The sequence below is a fragment of the Passer montanus genome, unplaced genomic scaffold, assembly GCF_014805655.1.
Source record: "Passer montanus isolate IOZ18808 unplaced genomic scaffold, ASM1480565v1 scaffold6, whole genome shotgun sequence".
NCBI classification, from domain to species: domain Eukaryota; kingdom Metazoa; phylum Chordata; class Aves; order Passeriformes; family Passeridae; genus Passer; species Passer montanus.
This window is the reverse complement of record NW_024371037.1, coordinates 14,453,877-14,476,714: the sequence shown is the minus strand read 5'-3', so window position 1 is coordinate 14,476,714 and position 22,838 is coordinate 14,453,877. Positions and strand designations below refer to the sequence as shown.

Genomic DNA, 22,838 nt, shown 5'->3' with positions numbered 1-22,838 from the left:
GCCACTGCTGTGACAAAAAGGTCAAGCTACATCGGTCTCTGGCATGAAGCAGCCTTATCAGCTCTTAGGCTTCCATTCACCACATCTTAGTGCCAATGGAATTAAGTGCCAAAACTCTAGCAGGGTCAACCTACCCAAAGATGTAAATGAAAGATTCAGACATGTGAGCATCTAATTTATATTCCCCAAGGTATTACTTAGTACCACAGCAGTTAAGACATCCTTGCCATTTCTCGTCCAAGGGCAAAGATGATTCCACTAGTCCAGCTGGTTTTAGCTTTGAACCACCCTGGTGTCCAAGGGTTATGCTCTGCTGCTATACAAAAATAAGGAATGCACCTCCTCCAGAGGGTATTGCAGGGAATATCCTCAAGATTAGACTGGTGAACAGCTGCAAAACAGGAAGATGCTTTCAGGACTTTGGAACAGCATTCAATTCTAACTTTCTGCATGCATGTTTGAACTGCAAAATGAGACATCTTTGCCATATTACGTGATTTGTAAGCAAATAATGAAGAATGCATGCCAGGAAGTAGAAATGGACTAAGCAATTCCGGACAAAGAATGTTTATGCCCACACAAAGCTTCATCCAACATCTCGAGAAAAACATGATTAACAGTACTGTGCTGATCTTAATCAGATTTATTAAGACAAATGTTGAAAATCCAGCGTGCATGTTGTGTGTGGGTAGCTAAAGGGAAAAAAAAAAAAGGCCAGATAAAAATGCCCAGAGGGAGTGAGCTAATGACTATCTTCCCATTACCTCATGGGATCATTAGGTCGACATGATCTCTCCGCGGCCAGCACCGGAGCCACTTCCCCGCCGGGACGGAGGCCAGCGGCCTTTCCCTTCCCCTGGCGTCCCCTCGCACAGGTGCACCCTCAGCGGGAGACGCGACCCGCCGCCATGTCGGGGCGGGCACGGCGGGACAGCCACCTCGGCTCGCCGCCCTGCCCCCGCCCCGGGGGGCTGCTGGGCAAGGCGGCATTGTTGGCCGCGTCCATCACTCCTCGTCCCCGGCTGACATAATGAATGCGCTTGGACACACCTTCCAGCCCGGCGGAGAGGCGCCGCGTCTCCACGGACAGCCTCACCGAGCCCTCCGCTCCGCTCCCCACAGCCCTCGGGGAGGCGCCCCGCCAGCCCGCCCGGCCCCACAGCCCGGCGCCCCGTCCCAGCCCAGTGAGGGGCCGCGGCGGCCGGGCCGGGCTGGGCAGGGCGAGGAAGGTACAAACTCTCGCTATGCTGCCCAGCGCCCTTTACTGGGACCTGGTGGGCTCCTCGGCTCTCCTCAACCTGCCGGCGGCGCCGGGCTTCGGCAACCTGGGCAAAAGTTTCCTCATCGAGAACTTGCTGCGGGCCGGGGCTCCGAGCCCTGCCCAGCTCCGTCCCCTCCCCGCCAACCCCGTGCCCCTCAAGCTGTGCCCCGCGGCGGAACAAATCAACCCCTCAGGGGCTCCCTTCCCGGCAAGATGGGCTTTCCAAGTGCTTAACCCCTCGGCGGCGGACGGCGGCCGCCCGCCAGCGCGGGCCGCGGCGGCGGAGAGAGGCGGCATCTTCCCGCCGGCAGCCACAGGTGAGCGCCGGCCCCTCCCGCGTCCTGCCGCCGGGGAGACGGCACCGAGGGGCTTGCCGAGGGCTCGGCCCCGCGCTCCGCACGGCGGAGACGGCGGCAGGAGAGGCGCGGCCGCCCCGAGGAGCCCCGCCCGGTACTGTGCGGCCGGGGCTCCGGCCGAGGGTCTCGCCTGCCGCTGGCCACGGGGCGCCGAGGAGCGGGTGGTGCGGGACGCCGGGCGGCGCACCTGTGGGTGCGGAGCGCGGCAGAGCCCCGTGATGGCCGCGTCGGGTGCTGTTAAACGCCCCTAATCGCAGTTCTTTCAGCTCTAGACGTCCCGCAGCCTCAAGAGGTGGTAGAAGCTTTGCCGCCAACAGGCGCTCCGGGAAAGTCTGAAATTCCAAGTTTTGGGAGGAAGGCGAGCGGTCCCATCCTCCTAAGCAGCGATAGCTCGGGAGGCAGCAACCCATTTCTTTACACGCCCTGCCTTGCAGGATATCAAGGCGTGGAGGACCCGGCTCCTCCTGCCAAAAGGAGAATTAAGCCGTGTAGAACAGGCAATTTTTTGGAAGTTTTGACAAAACCAGGGACGGGGGAAAAATAAAAAAGTTTTAAAGAGGTGTAAAGGTGCGTTATCAGCCGCTCGGCCCGGTGTCACACTGAGAGCCAGCGCCCTGCCGGGCGGTGGGGACCAGCTCGCGGGCGCCGGCGGCCCGCAGGAATCTGTGCCATGGAATTGGAAACAAACAGGTTTACCAAACACGTTCTGTTTCTTGAATGCGCCGATTTTCCTATAAATACATTTTGTCTGGGCACGAGAAACGTATTTTAAGAAATGCGTACTTCTGTTAGTCATGGAACTGATTGTAGTCAATTAATTAAATTTGGTACTAGACTCGCTATCTAGATCGTATTTTGCTTTTCTGTTAGAAAGCATAAATTATTCCACTATTATGCGGTATTTTAAGAATTTTTATTTATGATCATGCAGTTTTAAATGCATTTAAAATGAAAATCAGACAAGCAGAATTGTATTTATTGAATTAATTCTTTGAGATGTGAAACCAGAGGGCTTGTTTTGAAAACAGAAGTAATTGTTTTCTTTTCAAACATAATTGTATTTCAATTAGATCCTGCAAATTGTTCTTCAAAATCCAAAGCAGTGTTTGATCCTTTAGCATTATGTACTTCAAAGATAGCCAGGAGAGAGTCAAAGTGTACATTAACGTTTCTGAATGTTCCTGACCTCTCAGGTAAGTGTTACCTTAAGCATATCAGTTACTTAAACGTGTTTAACTAACTATAGGCTAGGCCAGGGAACACGACAAGTATCATCTTCCTGCAATTCAATGAATATTATCCCTGCCTGCCCTTTGCCCTTACCCTGAAAAAAAGTTCTAGAGAAAATGCTATATTTATTTGTAGAAAGAGAGATAGCAGATGCCTTAGCACCCTTATTTGCTAGAGGTAAAGGTATTTTGTTGGGTTTTATTTGTTGTTGTTAGTTTGTTTGTCTGGGTTTTTGTTTGTTTGTTTTAAAAAGCTATGGGTAAATTTCTACAGAAGTTCCTGAATGTCAGGTTTTGCAAATGCTTGTTTCCAGGATTATTTCTTCTTTTGATTGACCCGTAGCAGCAGTTGTGATTTTAGTGTGTTAGGTCTGTCTAGTGATTTGGAGTCCAGTCCTGTGCTGCTTCTGATTCCGCAGCTCGCACAGATCTTGGCAAAAGCACCGGGCTCTTGGATTTGAGCAGGGAGAAATACTAGTGTTTCCTCATTCATTGTGCCCCTAGGAGAAAATTCTCCTGTGACTGTACACTTGCCACAGTGACTTTTGTATTCTAACAGGGATCTGTTGATTCTGATCTCACTTGTATGTCTTAAAGTGATGAGGACGCTTAGTTGTCTCAACATTAATAAATTTGAATGAGATTGGAACTGTCTTGCCGAGCCAGTTTGTGGTTTCTAAGGAGTCTCTCATCTCTAGTGTAGGCGTATACTGAGGAAACTGTTCAGACCAGACACTGCATTTGTGAGTAGGGCTGGGGTGGTCAGGCTGTGTGTAACGTTTCTTGTTTATACAGTGATAGGGCAAAGCAGCATTTTGGCAGAACAAAAATTTTAGCCTTCAGGGACTAATGAAGATATTTTAACTAAGGAATTTGTCCTAGGTAGGGTTTTTTAATTTACTGATTTTTTAAAAATAATAATAATAAGCTCATATTTGGAACCCTCAAATCACATGCCATTTTGGAAAATTTTTCTCAAAGTCTTAAAAAAGATTATTGAAAAAGATAAAGCAAGTTTTTTTCAAAAAATATTTCTGAACTAGCAAGTGCTTTATAGATCATGCAGGGACTAAAAGTTCCCTAATAAACTAGCTTGGCATAAGCCAAGCTTTCGTTTATTTTTTAATTACAAAAAAAAAAAAAGGAAATTGAAAAAGTAGCAGACTTTTTGGAAACAGTATATTACTCAAATTCTGTAGTGAGGTCACCAAAAGTTCTCAAAAAGAAGGAAGTGTAAAATCACACCAGGGTCTTAAGTGAATAAGCTGAACCTTTTTATATGTATCCAGGGTACCTACAAAGGCAAGACTTGAAGAAAGCACTCCATTTTAGGGTATCTTTTAACACTCCATAAAAGTGCTAAAGAATGTAAATCCTGTATTCTTTCTGTAAACTGGAAAGCACTTATCCATGGTGGCAAAGGAGACCAGGTGGGTTGGCATTCTTGAGCTGGGCTCTCTCGTCATGGTAATTTTTCCTTTTGTAACTCTTCAGCAACTGAGTTGTATCAGCGGGTTTCCTTCCCATGATTTACAGGTTTCAAAGTGTTAGTTGGACTATTTCAAGTGTTTATCTGCATGTGTATTTTACGCGTACAAAGTTATCCTGCAAAATTATTGTGATTATCATTATTATTATAAAAAACTGAACAAGAACTCAGGAAGTGTCACACCCTAAATATTACATCATCTAATGACCATGGTAGAAAGAAATATATCTGTTGTCTGTAAAAGTGTAAATAATCACTTTCCATCATTATATACATTTTGAAAAATTAAATGTAATCATTGTAGGTGTTTGAAATTAGTTTGGTTTAATTTAAGAAGAACATGAGCAAAGAGCATGTTACATAAAACTTAGGAAAGAAAAGCAGAAGGAGCATTACTGCTATATGATAAACTCATGAGCCTTCTGCAGTGGTATGCCAATTTATACTGGCTTGAGATTCCCACAGGAATTCTTGCACTTTATCTGAAGCCCCTTTGCTCTGTGCTGTCCTCAGTTTCTTCTTGCTAATCAGGGTTTTAGTCCCTTGACTCCAAGCCTATTGTTATCTTCTGGATAAATTAGAAGACTTGACAGTTTTCTGACACATGAAAATTGGCCAGACGATGCTGAGATGCTGTGCCTTGCAGCACAGGTGCTGTAAAGAGGTGCACTTCAAATATTTCCTCATGACTTAGTTTCCAGAAGTATTGGCTGGCACTAGAGCTGAGTGACCTCCTTGGCAAATGTGAAGTTACTCTGCTACCTGAAATAATTTTTCTAAGTATCTCTGCTCTTAAGTAATTTGTCCTGGAGGAGGTTGACAGTAAGTGCTTTACAGCGTGAATATGGTCACGTGGCAAGACTGTGCCTTTCTGCTTTAATTTTGGCATTTTTGTAGATGAACAGAAAAAGGAGATTGAAAACTGCAGCAAAACAAACAGTGAGATAATTCCATTGTAAAACCTGCTGAGAAATTTATCTTAGGGGATTTTTGCCTAAAGCATCAGAATGCAAGAGAACAGAATGAAGGACAGCACATGTAACACAAAAGAAATCAGAACTATATAATAAATATAAATTGGACTTAGAGTAAGCATGTGTAGATGTACTTTATACATATCCAGATACATTTGTGCTATAGATGTGTCTTTTCTTTCTGTAACATTTGGGTACTTTCATTTTGATGCAGTTATCATCACATTGTGCCAGTGAGATAGAAGAGATTTCTATTGTGTAGAGGAGAGCCTGGAGCAAAACCAAATGAGGTGACTTACCTAAGATAATACAGAAAACTGGTAGCATTACAAGGAAATTAAACCAAGTCTCTGGAAAATGATGTCAATTTTTTTTTCCTTCTCAGGTGATGATACCAAATCTATCTTGTAATACTTACTTGAATCAAACATATCTTATTCCCCATATTTAATAAAGTGTCTTGTGTTTCTTTATAACAACCAGGAGACAAATTACTGAAATTTAATTAGGTGATATTTTTTCTTTCATTTTGGACCTCTTCTTAGTGAATTAGTGCTTATTAATTATTGATTTCAACCCAACTGGCAGCCAGGGTGTGTCCTCAAGCGACATGTAACACTAGCTTTCAGTAAAATAAAAGACAGGAAAGAGCCCAGTGTTTTGTCTTGACTCATCTAACTCAGGCAACAAGTTGACTGACAAGTCTTAGGATTTTTTTGTTTTGGTGGTATTTTCTGGGGATGGAAAGCTTCTTTAAGGTAGGGAGATCTATTTGGCATCTTTTCTTATTCCCTGATTGCCAGGAGTACTGAGACACTGTAATTGTTTTGAAAGTTTGTCTTTGGAAGCAAAGAAGTTTTTGTAAGTATTAGAAATCACAGACTAGCACGTTTCCTGTTTCCAGTTAACTTTGTGAGCCATTTAATAGAATTGGTCTGGAATGCCCAGCATATTTTAAGAGTGGCTGCAGAATGGCTTTTAAAGGACAAACTGTTGTCCTCATTGTGAGGTTGCCAGAGCTAGACTAGTGCCAGCTACTCTCCGACCCAGCCGCTAGTCTGGCATTCTGTGCTCAGTGAGGAGTACAAGCATTGGCTGGACACTGCTCCTTCCTCTGGCTACTCTCGTGGTGCTGTCTCTTAGAAGGAAGAGGATCATGAGTTTGGTCCTTGGCAAGATTTAGATACTACCAGAAGATCTCAGAGTGGCACTAGGAAGACAAGTGGTGGAGTTTGTAGGGAAGAAATTTACTGATTTGAAATCATGGAATCAGTCATGCCTACAGTTACTGAATTAACTTCTGTAAAATGTATTTTGTACAGCAGAAAGAGCTGGTCTTCTGAAATCCTTGCTCATGACTTTAGAAAACACACAACTGTAGGAAGGATTAACCTCATCAGGCAAACTCAAGTGCAGATTTCAGGTTTTCTTGTACTGTGTCTTTATTATTTTCTGTTAAGAAATCATCCTAAATTTTGGAAGGTGAGTTCTCTGCTCCCATTGCCCTCTGAAGGTGTTTTGCTTCTTTTATAAAGCAGCTCTGCAAAATAACACATTTTACATGGTACTTTTGTGGTCAGTCATGACCCTACAGTAGAAAGGGGAGTTTGTTTTTTTTTCCAGTTGAAAACAACTGCAGGTATATAAAGCAGTAGGAGGCTGTTTCAAATGTCTGTTATGTAGACCCTGATATTTATAAAATTATACATCCAAACATTTTCAGAAACCTGGACTGTGTTTCTTTGAGGTGAGCTGCCACTTTGGAGAAGTGGCCTTTGCTTTGTGTTGAAAAGATTATGAAAATTGTTCGTAAGAGGCTGCTTTTGTCTGCAGTTGTAGCACATAATTCTCTTGAGGTATTCTGAATGTGTGTTGAGAATGTTACCTCCTTGTGACTATGTGAATATCTCAAGTTTCAACTTGAAAAAGTATTTCCTTGTACAAATGTAAAAATACTAAACCCCTTTTGTTAAAAAAGAAAAAAGAATTCGCTATTTATTTTTTATTCTAACACTGTTTATATTATCTTGGGACTTTTGTCTGTTTGGAGCTAGCAATACTGCAACAAGTAATGAATGCTTCAGGTAACAAAAAAATTTGGCAAATCAGTGCATACCACAGGAATAAATGGTGCATTTTGGGCTCTTGTGAGATTTTGAATTAGTGCTGCAACAATGAAAATCCAGTGAAAGTTGTCTTGCAGCAGCTGACCCTAATTTTGCCATGCCTGAGGAAATAATTTCTAAACAAATTGTAATATGTTGAAAATCAAAGAAAATAACTAATGATTTCCTAGCTGAATTTTTACATTTTTTAGAGTCTTTATGGCTGTACAGATGATAGTATTCTTTTGTTGTTACCTATGAGGGACAAGAAGAATGTCATGGTAATTCAGCTGTTTAATAAAAAGTAGGTGTCCTGTCTAAGCTGTAGTCAATACAGAGAGATGCCTCCAGAGGATGAAACATCTTCTGTGTCTGTTTTAAGGTGATGAATTGTTATGTAGAGCTACTTATCTCTTCTCATTGACTGAACAGGAGGCCCAGACAAGGAACTTGGGCAACACACTGAATTTTTAGACAGAGAACTGACAGTGATGCCTGTTTTGACAGGAACTGGTAATCATAAAGTGCTGAGGCACACTAGTACATGGGCATCTTGAGGAAGGACAAAGTCAGAAAAAAAGCTGGTAAATCCACAGGTAGATTCCCACCTTCTCAATAGCAAGGCTGTGTAGGAGGCATGGAGAGGGTAAAACCCACTTTTACTCCTGACATCAGGGTACCCATGGAGTCTTTGGCAAACATTGGGGGGTTTGGTTGTTGCTTTGGTTTGTAGAGGTGAGATCTGACCATGTATTGTCACCAGCCTCAGGCTGGTGTATTTCCTCCCGTGTACATGTACAACAAATTACAACATAATAATGAGGCATGTGAATGATGCCTCTGAAAACTGACAGTGATTAATGTGGTTTCAGATAATCTGCAGTGTGATGCTCTTGGCCATTACATTGCTGTAGATGTAAGTGGTGATTATGGTGTTAGCATTTCAAGCCCATTTTGGGGGCTGCTCTGACAATTTTTGAAAGCCCCACCATGACCCAGCTTAAAAATGCAAGCCCACTCCTTGCCCCCGTGTTTTGTGTAGGAATTAAAAATACATATATTTAGAACTTTAAAACCCTTTCTCTGAATGTTTTAAAAACTGACCTGTGGATGCTACTCTGCTTTACCCTTTTGGCTTGGCTTCCTTTGAGCATTCATGTGGTTGCATTTTACAGAAGTAGGAAGCAAATGGTAACTTTGGGAGTGCAGGACAGCCAGTTCTGAGGGGTCTTGCCCCACAGACTCTTGCAGTAAGTTTTTCCAGTTCCATGTGATGGCAGTTGCTTTTGGGTGGGATATGGCAGTGGCTGCTGCTTTGTTCTCGCAGTTGGAGGCTCCTCTTCAGCTGATTGAAATGCTTTGGGGTTGTACAACTGCTGTTGGAACATTGCACTCTAAAGACAGTAACTGCTAGGGAAAGAGCCATGACTCATCATGAGGTCCAAGGCTTGGGTTCGGGAGCAGAAATGCAGCTCAGCTGGATCACTAAGCTGGCAGAGCTACTGCTGGGCTTTTTCAGGGAGCTCTTCATGACATGAAACTTCCCTGCAGCTTTGCAAGAGCCTGCTTTAAACATTGCCAAGAATGGATGTAGGTAGGAAATCGCAGTTGTGCCCATGTTATGGGCACAAACCATCCAAGGTTCTCAGATGAAGTGTGATAATTTTACTGATAATATATTTAAGTTTCCTGCAAGGGCTGGAACCTAGGCATCACGGTAGAAAGCAGTTCATGTGGACTTAGTGAATTGAATGCTGGAGAATTGAAGTGTAATGCTTGGAGAATGCTTGGAGAATTGAAGTGTACACACAGCTTGAGGTTTCTCTGCTCCTGTTGTTAGTTTTGTTAGCTGGCTCTAGGCAGTTTTCAGAATAATTTTTGGAGGTGTTCCAGCTCTCTTCACAAGTTGATACCACATTTTTATCAATAATCTTTAAAACCCCCCAACAGACTAGCAGCATGTGCAGTGAAGGAGCCTGTATGGATAATACCAGAAGTTTGCCATCAGTTTCACTTTCCTTCAATAGCCATTTTTCCTTCACCCCTTCCCACTTTCCTGATGGTTGATAGCCAAACTCATTAATGAGTTATTTCACAACAGTAGTATTAGAAAGAGTAAACAGTGTCCTTAATAATAAGCCATTTTCAAAGTTGCATAACTGAGCTGGATTGTATTTAGGACCCTTACTCTCAAAATGATGGATAGTTGGAAGGAAAACTTCTGATCCCATTGTGAGTATGACTTTTTATAATGGAAGGGCTTTTGAATTTAGAATATTTTCATAGCAGACAGTGTCTTTTAAAATACCTGCTTTCTGGGTTTTAGCACTAGATAAGCTTGAGGCCTGTTTACATGTTTAGTATTATTTTATTGTCTGTAAAATTATTTCTATTCACAAAGGTAAATGTAGTGAACATTATGACTAGAATTTGCATAGAGCACCAGTGTCAAAAGTATTTGTTTTGTGAAAAAAACCCCCAAACCCTAGGTATTTCATACTTATATATATATCTGATCCAATACATTTTCTTTTAAGGCATATAGTACAGTTTTAGGAGTGCCAAAAGGCACTTATATCATACTTTGATACTTTTCATGCATGTGTGAAGCTAAACCTGTAAAGACTGAGTTTTGTGAAACACTTAATTCCACACAGGCTCAGTTTTATGAAATGAAGATATAAAGCAGAAAAAGGCTTAAGTGTCCTGAATACAAATTACTAGGATTTTGGCCCTGCTTTAAGTTCTTACACATCTTCGGGAGCAACAGCTGCCTTTTGGTTACTGTGTATCTCATTCTGGACAAAAAGTAGCATAATTAATATTCTGACATCTCAGCAATTTTCAGCCTTGTGTGAACAGCAAAGAGTGTTTGCTTTAGGTCTCTTGATCAACAGATATTGATAGAGTTGTGATGTATGTGAAAAGAAAATAATAGGTAGTGCTTCCTCTATACCGTTCTCAAAACTGTAATACGTTATTTCTACAGGTATGATTTCAGTATAATTCTAGGTAATTTTAATTCTGTTAATGGAGTTTCATACAAGTAGTGGAAGTCATTTAATGTGATGAACTGTGTTGTTTTTATCAAAGATGAAAAATATGGATATGGATGGATATGCTATGTTGAATCATTAACATTTTTCTGTATGTAGAACTCCCAAGAGAGTTGGGTATCCCTCTATTATGTCTCATTTTTTATACTGATATAACTCTGTAAAACTGCTGCACATTGGTTTGAGTGCAACAGCTTCAGTAGATGTAGGGATGTAGTTTCATGTGCGTAATGTAGAATTCACCAGTGCATCGGTGTAGCTGCAGCACTTTAAAAAAGGTTATGAACTTTTTTTAAAGGGACATACATGTTGGCTATCGGTGTAGAGAGACATCATGGCATTGTTTATTGCTCAGGATCTAGACTAAATCTTGAAAGTGAGTTCAAGCTTCCTCTTGAGAAGGAACCTCTTTGTTCAATGTTACATGAGATTTCACCTGCATCTACTTCTTAAGCAAATATTCTGCTTCAAATAGATATGCGCCCTGCAGCAAAAAAAGCAGCAATTGGTTGAAAGAATTAGGGAAAATGCTCAGGAAAGGCAGACTCATGATTTCCATGAGCTTGAGCAGAATAAGGGTCAAGATCTCTTCTCTTTGCATCGTGGTACTATGCTACTGTATTAAATCATTGTCAGCAACTTCCATGGAAATATATTGCTTTTCTGGAGTTTGCTTCAGCAAAGAGTTTGCTTAAGTTGTTACTCTGGTCCATCTTCAGACCTTTATGCTTGCAGATTTCTTGTTGAGAGATGTAGTGAATGGAGGAAACTGTCCTTTCTTTTCCTGTCATTCCTTCCAGGAGCATGCTGTCTATCTGAATCAATATCTTGTTCAATTCTGATTTATCCATGTATCTTGTGCTTTTATCACACACCATTATGAACCCCACATTATCAAAACAGAGCAAGGAACTGGACAAAGTTAAGAAACCATAAGAGGGAATATCAAGGACGGGACAAATGTCTGACAAAAATTGCATGGCATGAATGAGGTGCTGGTGCAATGATTGGAGGGAATAGGACATAATGGCAGCCAAGGAATCTCCCAAGATATTTAAGAAGAAAGCAAAGGAATGGAGTGTGCCATCTTCTGTATTCTAAGTTATATTTTCAGAGGTGGAGGCTTTTACTTGACTGTAAGGGAAATTTGATAAAAGCACAAGGAATGAGCCTCCCAAGGAAGGGAGGAAAAGCTCCTTTACCTGAGACTCTGGGAATTTCAGAGGATAAAATATACTGTCAATGACAAGCTCTAATGTCCAGGAGCTTGGTTAATATTTATCTTCTACAGCTCCTGTGCTTCTTGAGTTATTCAGATCCTTTCCAGCTTACACACTTCACCAGTTGCATTGAAACCCTTTGGATACATGGGATAAGTAGTATTTGGCTGCACATTCTTGACAATTTTAAGTTTCTAAGATGTGGTTCCACATTTGGTGGTCTTGTGTGGAAAAGAAGCTTTAGAATACTAATGCCTGGTGTAAATCATTCTTTTTTGTAAATGTTTTGCAAATATATGCCTCAAAACTAGGCAGTTAATTTATATTTCATTAGAAAATGAAAAATTTCAATGGAAAGCTGTACCAACAAAATGCTTATCAATCAGCAATTGCAAGTTAATACTTTAAAAAATGTTTAGAGTTAGACTTACAGCAATAAATTTTTTGCTCTGGGTAACAGCAAATTTAAGGGTCAGAAAACTTATTTTGAGGTCAGAAACTTAAGTTTGAATTATCTTTATTTTTAATTGCAATTGAAAAACTTTTAAAAATTAGCAGCATAGCTTAGATACATTTGTCTATTTACCTTTATTTCTGATTGTTGATTTCTTAATTTTTTTATTTTTTATTTTTTTTTACCCAAGTGTGCTGTTACTTTTTTTTAAATTTAATGGGATTTTTTTCCTGGAGATTTAGACAACTACAGTACAGGCTCTAGAGCCACTTATTTTCTGCCTAAACCAAAACAAGAAAGTGACATGGATGTTTTGATGCTGATCACATTTTACAAGAGTACAGTTTTAGCAATGACGTATCTTTTTCAAAACAAAAAAATATTCCAGGTTTCATACCTGACTAGTACAAGCAGAAATTGATAGATAATTAAGATTAATGGAAAAGTCCATGAGCCTTATAGAAAAAAAAAAATTAAGGGATAAATAGATAATGAAAACCTTTCCATGATTTGGAAGCTCTTTTAAGATATGAGAGACTTCTATTAAAAAAAATCCATTCAAAATTTACCAAATGTTACCTAATTCTCTGTGTTGACTTTGCAGATTTTTTTTTGTTGTATCAAGCAGAGCCTTCAGCAAGTCATTTATTTAAATTTAGAGCACTTGTTCAGCAAGACTAAGTTGACAGTCAGAATAACAGAACCAGGCCCTATAGTACGTGCCTGTAGAGTTCAGCTGTTTCATCTCATGCTACTTTACAAATTTTATTATTAAAGGTTTCTTGTTGAGGACATTATTGGTTTGAGTGCTGTTAACAGCATTGGAGTACCAGCTGATTTTTTTTTTTTTGTAAGATGACATGCTTACTAGAGTTATTTTAAATAACTTTCAGATTCATTATAGTCATTATTTCAACAACATATTATTGAAGCAATGTGTTCAGTGCCAATATTTAGGAAAACCCCCATAATTACAACAATTACTGAAGGAAATTTCTAGTCTGCAGAGCTTCATTCTTACAAATATGGGGAGAGTTTTGCATGTTATACCTAAACTACACATGTAAAATAACCTTGCTAAATTAAAGAGCAATTACTTGGTTTATCATTGTTTGCCTTAAAAATATCACCATGTTGAAAAAAGGAAAAAGAACTTGTGGGGCAGGACTTTACACACTGACTTTTTGGAGGACTGTTGTTATGAATATCACCTAAGCTCAATGGATAATCAATTAGATCTATGCTTTCTTTGCAGCTCTTTCCAAACACTTCTTTCTCCGAGCCCCGCCATTCTACTCAGCATGCTGTGGTGGGTCCTGTCAGCACCCTGCATCCCCCACTGCTTTTCCAAGTAAGTTTTTATGCTTCATCAGTAATGCTTGAGTTATTCTGTAAACCAAAGCAGCAGGATTTAATGTGTTCTGGAAAACTAATTGGTGATGCAATGGCAGCAGCTAATTCCTTAGTAAAATCACAGCAATTCTATTCAGAGGGTTTCCAAAGATTTATCAAACTTAAGTACACTGAGCAATTGTGAGAGGTTTCTAATGGCATTGAGACACCCAGACAGAGCTAACCCAGGAAAGTGCCTTGTTTTCAGTTTGCTAGAAACAATTCTTTAAAATCAGTAACTCTTTTAAAAATCAGTGTCAATAAACATTTGCAAATAAGAAAAGAGCTGGAGGATCGTAAAATGTGTGCTGCATTTTAATGTTTGTTAGGGGTAAATTATGATTCAGGAAGCTTTAGCATTATTTAAGTACAACAATCATTCTTATTGTAGCAGTCAAATGTGTGCACATGTTTAATTTTGTTTCTCTTCTTTAATCATAATGTAAAATATTGAAGAAGTATGTTGAAGAGAATTTTGACCAGTGTTCACTATCCACTTAGGATTAAGAATCCATTTAATCCAAAACTAAATTTAACCTTGATTGGGAAGATTGCATGCCATAGTTTAAGAATGGACAGTCATGATTTTGTGCTTATGGCTCAGGAATTAAAACAGAAGGAGCATTTCCTCTTTCTTCAAAACAGGAAAAAAAAAAGCACAAATTGCTTGTCAAATCCAAATGAAAATTGGAACTTATGTGTGCTCTGGCATATACTTTTTATCACAGTTGCATTCAAGCCATTCCTGACTAAAGTGCATGCTTTTTATGAATGTTTCAGAAGGGCAGTTGCTAAGTTGAATGATTCTTGACAAGTGAGGCAGCAAATGCTGGCAGTTTAATGAGCTGCAAGTTTCTGAGCACCTCTTTAGGGGGCTGACACTTTCCCACAGAGCGTTTTACATGGCCTCGGCTCTCCCACAATGGCTGACAGCACCATGACCAATCACCACTTTCACTTTACTCATCCACACGCGACCTCACCACAATTTTTCACTGTGCAGATGAACTTTAGGAACCATTTCACATTGAAAAGGCCTGGGCAAGGGTCAGTTGCCCTTTTGTATGGCCATAAAGCAATACTCTATGTGCCAGTCTTTTCTCCTGTCTCACATTCCAAGAGATTTTCTGGACACCATTTAAAGCACTTGACTGAAAAATAAAGCAGTGAATGAAACTGACTTTTATAGACTCATTCTAGCTCATCTTCCCATATAACCCTGTCTACCTGAAAAGGGATTTAGTGGATGAGCTGAGTGTATACAGGGAGTTGCTGAATACATAGGCCCATTATCAACTGTGGGGATTGTTTATTAACCAGGACTGATACACTACTATTTTGGAAGTGACCTATTAATTGTCCATTTAACTAGAATGTATTGAATTCTAATGAAAAAATGGAAACCATGACTAAAGCTTTTACTTGCTCCTTCAAGGTGGTCTCTGCCATGAAGGCAAATGAAGATTGTTCCACAGATTAAGAGGACATTTATCACTATATATTAGGATACAAAGGAAAGACTTAACAAAAATCAAATCAGTAACATAGAAAATAGTTGGTCCCATTTATGTCAGCAGAACACTAAACCTACTGCATGTTCAGAATGACGAGCTTCAAACTGACATATTTAATTTTGCTGGAATTGTTGAAATGTATCAATGACTGCCTATCCTGATGCACTGAAAACTCCTGTAATCCACAAACCGAAATTTAGATTTTGTGTAACAGTTGGAGTGCATTTTAGAATATGGCTTATTTTAAAAATATTCTCTAGGCTGCTCAGTTGGTGGTAGGTTTCAGATTTTTTTGCTCCATAGGCTGTTTGTTAATGCTTTTGAGCATTCTGGTCATCATTAAATTTTGTTCAGTTAATCTTTTAAAATCCATCACATATTGTGCCTTAGTGTGCAAAGATGCCTCACTATTAGTCTAATATCGGTGTTAACCTGGACCCTACATACGGTCCATACAGGAATTAATTGGCGCCTTGAGGCTCCAGCAGGAGGTTGTTTCCTTGCTGATTGACTGTTAACAACCAGCCAGGCAAGACAAATTTTAAGGGGTCACATAATTTGGCGTCCTCTGTCCTTGGCTGACAACTCCATTGTGGAACAGAGGCCCGGAGGCAAGGACCAGCCCTGTTACGCCTCTTCCCTTGCTGGTGTCTCTCATCCCACAGTGGGGACGAGAGAAGGTACCAGTTCTGCTGCTGGTTCAGACTGTACCTTCCAGTAAACCTGAGAATGGTTGACAATTCAGCAGAAATTACTCAGAGGCTGCCTGGAAAAAGGTACTTAAATTCACTAAGTTTGAGAAGAAAGAGAGAAAACATGCTTGAGGAAAGAAGGCTCCCAGCTTGCTCCCAGTTTTGTAGGTGTGATTGCGGCATGCAGTGGGGGTTATAAAGGTACTCTGCAGTCTCCAGAGAAATATCAACCTGGCTTGCCCTTCCATTCTGATATTTTGACTTTTGTTCTGCAGATTGTTTATTTTGGTTTGGATGAAGTCTGACTGTGTATCACAGTGTAATACATATCAGGACATTAACCAGTATGTTATGATTTTGAGAATTGAAGTACATGTGTATAAATTAAGGATTATTTATAGTGTAACATTGCAAATCATAATAATTATTTTTACCACATGCTGTTATGAGTGACAGATAAAAAGATCTTGATTTCTTGACATGAAAATTTCAAGAAAAGAATTGACAGAATGCAATGGCCCCTAAATTAGTAATGTTTCACAGGGGTAGTCTTATTTTAGGGAGTAATCATTGTACACTTGCTCAGCTTCTGATGCTCTTCTTTACTGGTCAGAGCTGGAAGCAGGATGCAGGGGCAGTGTAAGGAATATCAATATCATGTATTACCAGTAACACACGGCTACAAAAGTATTTAGTCAACTTTGCAAGACATACAGATATACACTTGAGTTTCTCATCATTATACTACAATATCCTCAGTATAGGTGTGTTTGTTTTTCCGTGGGTGTCTAAATTATACATATATACACATATGCCCATGTGTATATATGCATAATATACAGAAGTTGAAATGTGGTGTAGCCCCAAGAACAGTTTGTGGAAACTGCATCTGGATTTCATTAGTATTTTCAAGAGCACTACCTCAATTGAAAAAATGTATTTAATTTCCCCCCAACCCCATTACAGCTGACTAGAATAGATAGACTTCTACACAAAAAAAAAAATGTTTTGTATTTTAGAAAATCTGTTATTTAATTTCCCCCCAACCCCATTACAGCTGACTAGAATAGATAGACTTCTATGCAAAAAAAAGTTTTGTATTTTAGAAAATCTGCTTTTCAGGGAGAATTTGCATTTGGCTTTGATATGAAAATGGTCAGATCCTTTGTAGGAATTGAGCAGCAACACATCTTTGCACGTTCTGTAACTATAAGCTGGGGGGGAAATCTAGGCCCATGGACCTGAGAAGGTGGACAGTAGGAGGGCAGCTTGCATCTGAATTGCCACTCCTACAGCAAGATTGTAGGTGTCAGTGGCTGTACAACCATGGCACAGGTTTCTGAGCCAAAGTGCAGCTGTTTCCTGGCCTGCTTGCATCTCCCTAATTATCACCTGCCGTGCTTGATAATGGGCCCTATTCAACTGATCCCTGCTCCTGCTTCCTGAGTATTTGAGGAAGCTGGGTGCACTGGAAGCATATGAAGCTTCACCAAGGACTGCTTCTCATACACCATATCTTTCTAGGGGAGAGGGAGCATGGGAAAGCACTATGGCTTTAGGTTTTATTGGGTGTGAGGAACACAAGAGATTTATCCTGGGGTTTCTGTGCTCTTTGTGTGAACACTTCTACTTTGCTGCAGCTCTGTCCCCCAGCTTTGAGGCTGTTTTCCAGGGTAGGGCTCCCTCTAGGCGTGCATTAAGGGGATGTGATTGGATTCACTGAAAGCTGCCCTCCCAGGACAGCTATGAGATGTCAAAGGATTAGAAACCAAGCTGAAAGAAGTAAGTCCAAGTACTCTCCAAATCCTCTAATACAGGAATTTTTGTAGTTTCCAGAATAACTAAGTGAATGACCAGGGATTTTTGAGAAATAGATCACTCTGAAACCCTTTCATTAGGAAAAAAAAAAAAAAAAAAAAAAGGAAAGCCTACTTAGTTTCTTTGAATCACTATTACAGACCACTTTTATCTCATTTTATATTCCACACAAGGAGTAAATAAACTCATAGGAAAACGTGTTGTAGTTTGCTTAGTGGTGATGACTGGCAAAGAAAAGTGAAGTTCCCCCCTGACTGTATTTGAATTTTGCAGTAGCATGGGCTCTATCCTAATATTCCTCTATGAACTTACCTGATTTTCTTTGTACCATGTCAGGGGGAGACTCTTGAGTGCTGTCAACACCTCTAGATCCAAGTGAGGATTTAATCCTTAGTGAACATGACTAAAGCATTACAACACACTTATAACACCAACAAATCAAAAGTGGGACAAGAGTCTGCAAACACTATAATGAACAGCACTTAATATTTCTCTGATATGTGCTAGATGTTTTGGGAAATTCTCATCTATTTCCAATAGGGGAGGAAAGTGTGCTGCCTCTTCTGACCCAGGAGTCTAACTCCAAATCCCGGAGAGGCATATTAAGAAGAGCTGTCTTTTCTGAAGACCAGAGGAAAGCTTTGGAGAAAATGTTCCAGAAGCAGAAGTATATTAGTAAAACAGACAGGAAGAAACTGGCCCTTACCCTGGGTCTAAAGGAGTCTCAGGTAAGAAATGTACTTTTGGGGAAAAATCTTCAAAATGGCTTTGAAGGAGGAAAATTGAACAGTGCAGGAGCAGCCCTGAACTCTTTTATCTGCAAAGACCTCAGTAAATCAATGACAGTTTAAACCAGGCAATACTTGAACAGTTTCCTAGTTTATTTCCTGTACGTATGCATTCAAAAATGGATGGCTCCATTTTCACACAAAGAAACATGACCTCTGTGTTTCATTTCCAACTCGCTTTTTCTTTGCTGTCCGACAGAGCCCCCTTGGAAGCTTTGGGGTAGGGAACTATGCTCCATCCCACTGCTCTAAAGACAGTGGAAAATACATGAGAGAGTAGATCATTCTTTCATTCCAGTGAGCACCCTTTGCACTCACAGATGAGCAAGGCAGTCACGAGGGACAAGGGAGTCAACAGCACTTCCTCTGCAACTGTTCTGCCCAAAGAGACAGGCACCCATTCCTACGGAGAGACACTTGACTGCACAAAGAGATTTTCAGAGCTGAGAGATACCATAAGAAGAAAAACTTTGCAGGGTGACCTGCTAAAACACTCCCACTTAATTTGCCAATTCCCATTTCATGGGATTTTTTGCATGAGCCTGAGTTGGTCTGCTGCAGGATTTTAGAGTTTAGCTGGGGGTCTAATGCCTCCAGTGAGCTGTTCTGGCTGAACTGCTACATTAATAGTGGTGCTGAGCAGCAGTAGCCCAATCTGGAATCTTTGGGCCCTTGCCTATCTGCAGATAAAAACAAAGGAAAAATGCCTGGCTTGAAGAGCACATAATCTGAAAGAAACTGCAGGGGAAAAAAAAAGTTTGTGAGGGCATGTAACAGCAGAAAATGAACATGGTATTTGCTGACAGGTAGGATTCTGAAGGTGCTGGAGTAGATGCAACCCTCTAGATTGCAGCTGAAATACTGAGAGGTGACAGTACAATTTTGTTTATTTGAATGCAGTAGGAGTGAAAGTGCCTCAGATGCGTGTGCAGAAGCTCTCTGGGGAACAGAAAAGCCTGGGAGTGGTGATGACAGCTCTTGTTATCTCTGTCTTGGAGATTTTAAGAACTTGAAAAGGCTCTCAACAATTTGATCTCACTTTGCAGTTGGCTCTAGTTTGCACAGGAGGTTAGATCTGGTGATCTGTGGGGGTGCCTTGCAAACTGATGACTCTGACACTGTTGCAAGCACTGCAACAATAAACACAAAAACAAGCAGTGTGGTGTTTCTCAGTGTGATGTACATAACTGTAATCTCTGCAGGAAAACTATTTCAATGGAAATGTGCAGTTGCACTCACCAGTGTGCTGCCTAAAAAATTTCCCAAAATGTAGTCAAATTCCTAATATTATAGTTATTTCCTCGATATTATTTTCTGTGCTCATGTTATTCAGGAGAACTTGGGTGTGTAAAAAATAATGTAATGATACATAACCACTACCACTAAAAGAATATAATTTTGTGATAGTGAGAGACCAGATGATATTCGTCTCTTTTTTATTTCCCTCATGAAAGGAAGAGAAGTTGCTCTGAAGGTTACTTCTTCAATTTTCTGACCAGTTGTGCTGGAGGAACAGTACCTATCATCTCAGACAATGATTCTCAAACCTTTCAAACCACAGCCTTCATATCTTGTTTTCATATCTTCAGACCTAAATGTAAATGCTTAAGGGAAAAGAGAACACAGTGAATAATTTGATTGTTCACCCTCACCTTTCTTCTCTTCGTGTAAAACCAGTTCCTGGTTGTATATTCCCCTAACTTTTCCCTAGCATTTTATAAATGCCTTTGAATGCTTGTGTTAAAATTGCAACTCAAAGTTTTTGAAAAGTTGATTTTGTCTCAAAATCACATGGGTTGTAGGCAACTCCTGGAAAACTTAGTCAGGCAGACAAAATATCTCTGAATCCTCAATCCCATCTCCGATGCCACAACACACTTTTTGGAGCTGTATGGCCAAGCTGATTTTAGCTATGTCTGTGAAAGGGACAGTCATGCTCCTTACAGCCTCTGCTTAATAGAGGTCCTCACACCACCGGTAATATCACTTAGTTTTCTTAATGATGACACTAATTTTCTCTGGGAATTCTCTTCTGTCAAGGATGTTGCTTGTCGGAAACTCTTCTATCCCTAGCTGTTGGGCTGTCCATTTTCCAGTCTAAGCTAATTAATTACTGTAGATGGTGAAAGTCAAGGAGAATATTTGTTCCAGTTGTAGTAAATAGTGATGGGAAAATCCTCAGATAATGTCAGTCAGCTGCCTTTACTGGTTCTCTACTGTAACAACAAATAAGGAAGGAATGTGAAACTAAGAGGATGGAAAGGAAAAAAAACCACTTGTTAGGGCAAAGTTGTTTAAAGCAAAGAATAATAATAATAAACTCCCATTAACTTGCAAACAGGTGAAAATCTGGTTTCAGAATCGAAGGATGAAATGGCGAAACTCCAAAGAAAAAGAAGTGCTTTCCAACAGGTGCCTCCAAGAAGAAGGTCTTCAGGAGAACTACCTCTCACGATCCACCATGAATTTTACCTCCCCATGCCCATCTGTGTGGGAAATGTCTGAAGAGCGGGCAAGTCCGAGGTGGAGGGAGAATTCTCCAGGAAATTCTGAAAGACTGAATACTATACAACCACCTCCAAGAGCAAATTCGTTGCAGAGCCCAATCTATTTGTTTCCTGACCAAGACACTGCAAACAAGGCATCATCAAGTGTAAGGGAGTAGGGGCAGCTTGTAAATGGAGTGGGAGAGTGCAGGCTTCAAATGAGCAGTCTTTTAAGATTAACAATATTTGAACATTGTAAAGCTAACTAGTTTATGCTTCAAAAATATGCTAAAGTCTAACACCATTAAAATTACAAACAACTAATGACTAAAGAAGCATTCTTCAATATACAGTCTTTTCTTGTGTCTTTTCCAGTCTTGTACTGACCTTAAAAGTAAAATAGGAACTGATGGTAAGTAAAATGAAGTGAAGAACATGAAGCTGAATTTGTGCTCTGATTTATACATCTGCACTGTATGTCATGCTCGTTAAAAACACACTGATAGAGAATCACTTTTATCTCTCATTGTAGTCAAACCAATTAATTTCTTTTGTGCATGAGATAAAAAAAGCTCTTCTCTCAAGACAGTAAGTGGTGTTGGGTTCTTTTAGAAATTCATTAAATAACACAATAGATTCATATGGACAATACAAGCATTTTGATGTGTTTTCTCCATCTGTCTTCACCTATGTCAGTATTTAATTAGTTTTAAATAGTATGGTCACAGGTCAATTGATAACCTCAGTAAAGTTATGTGATGGTAAAAGGCAACTAACCTAGTCTATAAAATGTTCAATTTTTAAGTAACTCTGATGAGAGTGTGTACTGGAAAGTGCAGTTCACTGGCTTCTGTCTTTCTGTCCATGCATGAATCTACTAGCATTCTTAACTTTGAATTGCAGTGTCTTCTTTTTGTCTGTTGGTAGAATCTTTAATATTTCAAAACTGTAATGGCAATGTGCAGAATTGTAGCCAAAAATGCACTAAGCAACACATCCATAACTGGAAAAATTGCTACTACAGCCAGTTCAGAAAATTACTTATGGAGATGATGTACCAACAGTAGCATTATTCCTGGCTTACTGCTGTTTAAACTGGTGCCAGTAAGGACACATTAGCATATATCTGTATCAAAGATAGGACAGTATTCTGTGTAATACAAATAGCCTTGAATATTATTAAAGCTACTTAAAACTATTTGCTTTCTTAAGCCAATTTAAGGAGATCAGTCTATGAATTTAGGTGTATCTTTCTTAGTTTTATTTGGAAACCTTTATAGCTCAAAATGGGAGCATAGCATTAATTTTCTTTTTCAAACATTTAAAAATACCTTTGTTGAGAAGAGAGACTAAAGTTATTTTATGTTACAGGCAAAACCTTATGGAGACCATTATGGTTTTATAGAGACTGTTTTCTTTCTGGCATTCATACATTTTATAGGCAAAAGATTATGATAATCTAGTCTGGTTTTTCTTATCATATATGCCTTGAATGTTTCTGATTATTCTTGCCTTGAGCTCCAAATATTTTTAACTGTATTGTACATCTTTCAAAAAGCTGTGCAATTGTTGTGGAGTAAGTTGTTATTTAATGTTTTACCTTTTGATAGATGATTTACTAGTCCCCTTGTTACATTGTATTATCTGGGAGGTGAAGTTCAGATACATCTGCAGCTAAAAAACTTGAGATTCCAATGATGATCCTTGTATCATAACATTTGAGCACGATAAGGTGAGTTTTGTACCTTGCCTTGTGCATGTCCTGCTGTCTCAGTGGCCAAATGTGCAATCCAAGTCTTGCATTATGTGGCATTCCTTGCATGTGATTTTCTCTGCTTGATCTAAAGAAAAAAACAAATTACAGAAGAATTAAGAAGTTATCTCTTCCTGCATTTATAAATCTTCATTAGTGTAAGCTGCCTCAACACCTACCCTCAGAAAGCCCTTGAACACGTGTTGTGTAATGAGAGGAGTTTATTCCTCTCTTGCAGTTGAAATCCTGGA

General features: G+C 39.9%; 1 protein-coding gene across 1 annotated transcript; it reads left to right on the top strand.

Moving 5' to 3' along the window:
- Positions 1-1,086: 1,086 nt before the first annotated feature.
- DBX2 (developing brain homeobox 2) lies at positions 1,087-21,155 on the top strand. Its single transcript, XM_039726860.1, has 4 exons — positions 1,087-1,578; positions 13,400-13,495; positions 18,101-18,288; positions 20,690-21,155. Exons 1-4 carry the CDS (start codon positions 1,245-1,247, stop codon positions 21,011-21,013), a joined length of 942 nt encoding a protein of 313 aa, XP_039582794.1. The 5' UTR covers positions 1,087-1,244; the 3' UTR covers positions 21,014-21,155.
- Positions 21,156-22,838: the final 1,683 nt, after the last annotated feature.